The sequence below is a fragment of the Plectropomus leopardus genome, unplaced genomic scaffold, assembly GCF_008729295.1.
Source record: "Plectropomus leopardus isolate mb unplaced genomic scaffold, YSFRI_Pleo_2.0 unplaced_scaffold22543, whole genome shotgun sequence".
Classification (NCBI taxonomy): Eukaryota; Metazoa; Chordata; class Actinopteri; order Perciformes; family Serranidae; genus Plectropomus; species Plectropomus leopardus.
Window position 1 is genome coordinate 1 of NW_024624430.1, and position 2,063 is coordinate 2,063.

The window sequence follows — 2,063 nt, forward strand, 5'->3', positions numbered from 1 at the left end:
CGGTAGGTCCCAGTGCGCACCTCATCTGAAGAGACAGATTCGTTTAGAAATGACTAAAATTTGACTAAAAAAACAAACAAAACAAAAAGAAGCAATGACATCTATATTTAAGAGAGGTTACCGATGACGGTGGGCTCCAGGTCGACAAAAACGGCTCTGGGGACGTGCTTTCCAGCTCCGGTCTCACTGAAGAAGGTGTTGAAGGAATCGTCTCCTCCCCCGAGAGTCTTGTCACTGGGCATCTGTCCGTCCGGCTGGATCCCATGTTCCAGGCAGTAAAGCTCCCAGCAGGCATTGCCAATCTGGACACCGGCCTGACCGACGTGGATGGAGATACACTCACGCTGTGGACAGAAAAACACGACTGTTATACATCTATTTGCATTTAAATTTAATGTTAATTTACATTCTGACGCTGCTGGCTCTTACACGATATCCACCTCAATAATTACATGCATCTTAAAACAAGGAACATTCAGTTGCTCCCCCTATCTGAGAGGAGCAGGCAGTGCAGCACGAGGAGGCACCTCCCTGCACCAGAATCTGCAGGGGGACAAAAATGCCTCTGACAGCAGCCCCCGCCGAGGCAGGACGCTGCTCTCGTCTTTCCTCCAGTCCCATTTTTGTCCTCTTGTCTTTTTGTATCCCACACCTCTCCCTCTTGTGCCAGCATAAGCACAAATGCAAATTAACTTGCACATCACCAGCCTGGAATATTCCACTTGCTGGTGAAGATGCGAAATCACAGCGGAGGCTTGTGGGGAAAAAAAAACCTTGTCAAATCACAACTATGTGATTTAATAGCACAAAAAAATCAATATTTAAGCAAAATAAAATTATCAATAAGGATCAATTTAGATGTGATTATTTAAATTTTAAAAATCATATTTTATGTCACGTATTATACAGAAGCATTTTTAATTAATTGAGGATGAGATTAAAAATATATGTGCTGCTGTATGCTATTAATTAAAAATTAAAGCTGCAATCTAATGTCTCCATCCATCCCCACCCAATCTGCCCCTCCCTGCCTTCACACGGGGAAGGGCATTTGCTTTATGTCCGATTTTTTTTTTTCATATTTACACATTAAATTTGCCAAAAAAAAAAAAAAAATTAAAGACAATGAATGCTGCTGCTTTATAAATAGGGGCAGATTTATCCACCTGAGTGCCTGTTACTAAAGCCTGAATGAAGACAAGCAGCGCATTGTTCTCATCTCCACACAATGACCTGCTGCAGATCAGCCTGTGCATCAACACCGACATTACTGCAGTCTTTCATCCCTAAATATGACACCACGTGCCTTAAAATTGATTGATAAAAACGTCTTTTATCGTAATTAAATTGGAAAATGTCGCGCAGAGATGGAGAACCGTTAACGACGTCGTCTAACAAGCGAGGCGCTGCTTCACTTTCGTTTCCAGCTCCAGAAAACGCTTCAAACAGACAAATAATGACAAAAAGCATAAACTCACCATGTTGTCGTTGGTTCAAAGAGGAAGAGGAGAAGGAGAAAACGTGAAGAAAAAGGGTTTTTTAAAAACGGTGTGGTCTGCGTCGCGTGTTGTACCCGGCGGGGTCGATGCAACAACTGCTGAATAGGAGGGCGGCGCTACCAGATTTATACACGCACGGAAGGGGATTTGCTTCTGTGCACTGTGGCCAAAAAAAAGAGTTTACCACCACCCATGCAACCACCATTGGGTGTTGATGTTTTAAGCGAGCTAATTTGCATTTTACATGCAAATTTGTGCAAACTGATCATTGTAAAAAAAAAAAACTGCTTTAAAGGTGCACAGTGAGATGTGCATTATTTGCAGGGAAGTCTTTGTATTTTTACTGTGATTAAGAATATAATAGTTGCGCTATAATTTTTCTACATTTTTTTAACATGCATAAATTAAAGGTCAGTTTTATTGAATAAAGGGCTATTTCGAACAAAGCAAATTTATTATGCATGCAGATGAATGGCTGCATCTCCATGATGTAGGTGTGGCAAATCAATGCAAAGCCAGTCAGTGCATATGTTGGGCACATGATCCTAAAAAAAAAAAAAAAAA

The 2,063-nt window shown here is 41.3% G+C and overlaps 1 protein-coding gene across 1 annotated transcript; it reads right to left on the minus strand.

Annotated features, from left to right (window-relative positions):
• Nucleotides 1-4: 4 nt before the first annotated feature.
• Nucleotides 5-1,604, minus strand: LOC121965965 (tubulin alpha chain-like; the record flags this gene model as incomplete). Its single annotated transcript, XM_042516071.1, has 3 exons — nucleotides 1,479-1,604; nucleotides 122-344; nucleotides 5-25 (listed from the first exon to the last, which is right to left on the minus strand). Coding segments are annotated over exons 1-3 (247 nt in total), but the record flags the coding sequence as incomplete, so codon positions are not given.
• Nucleotides 1,605-2,063: the final 459 nt, after the last annotated feature.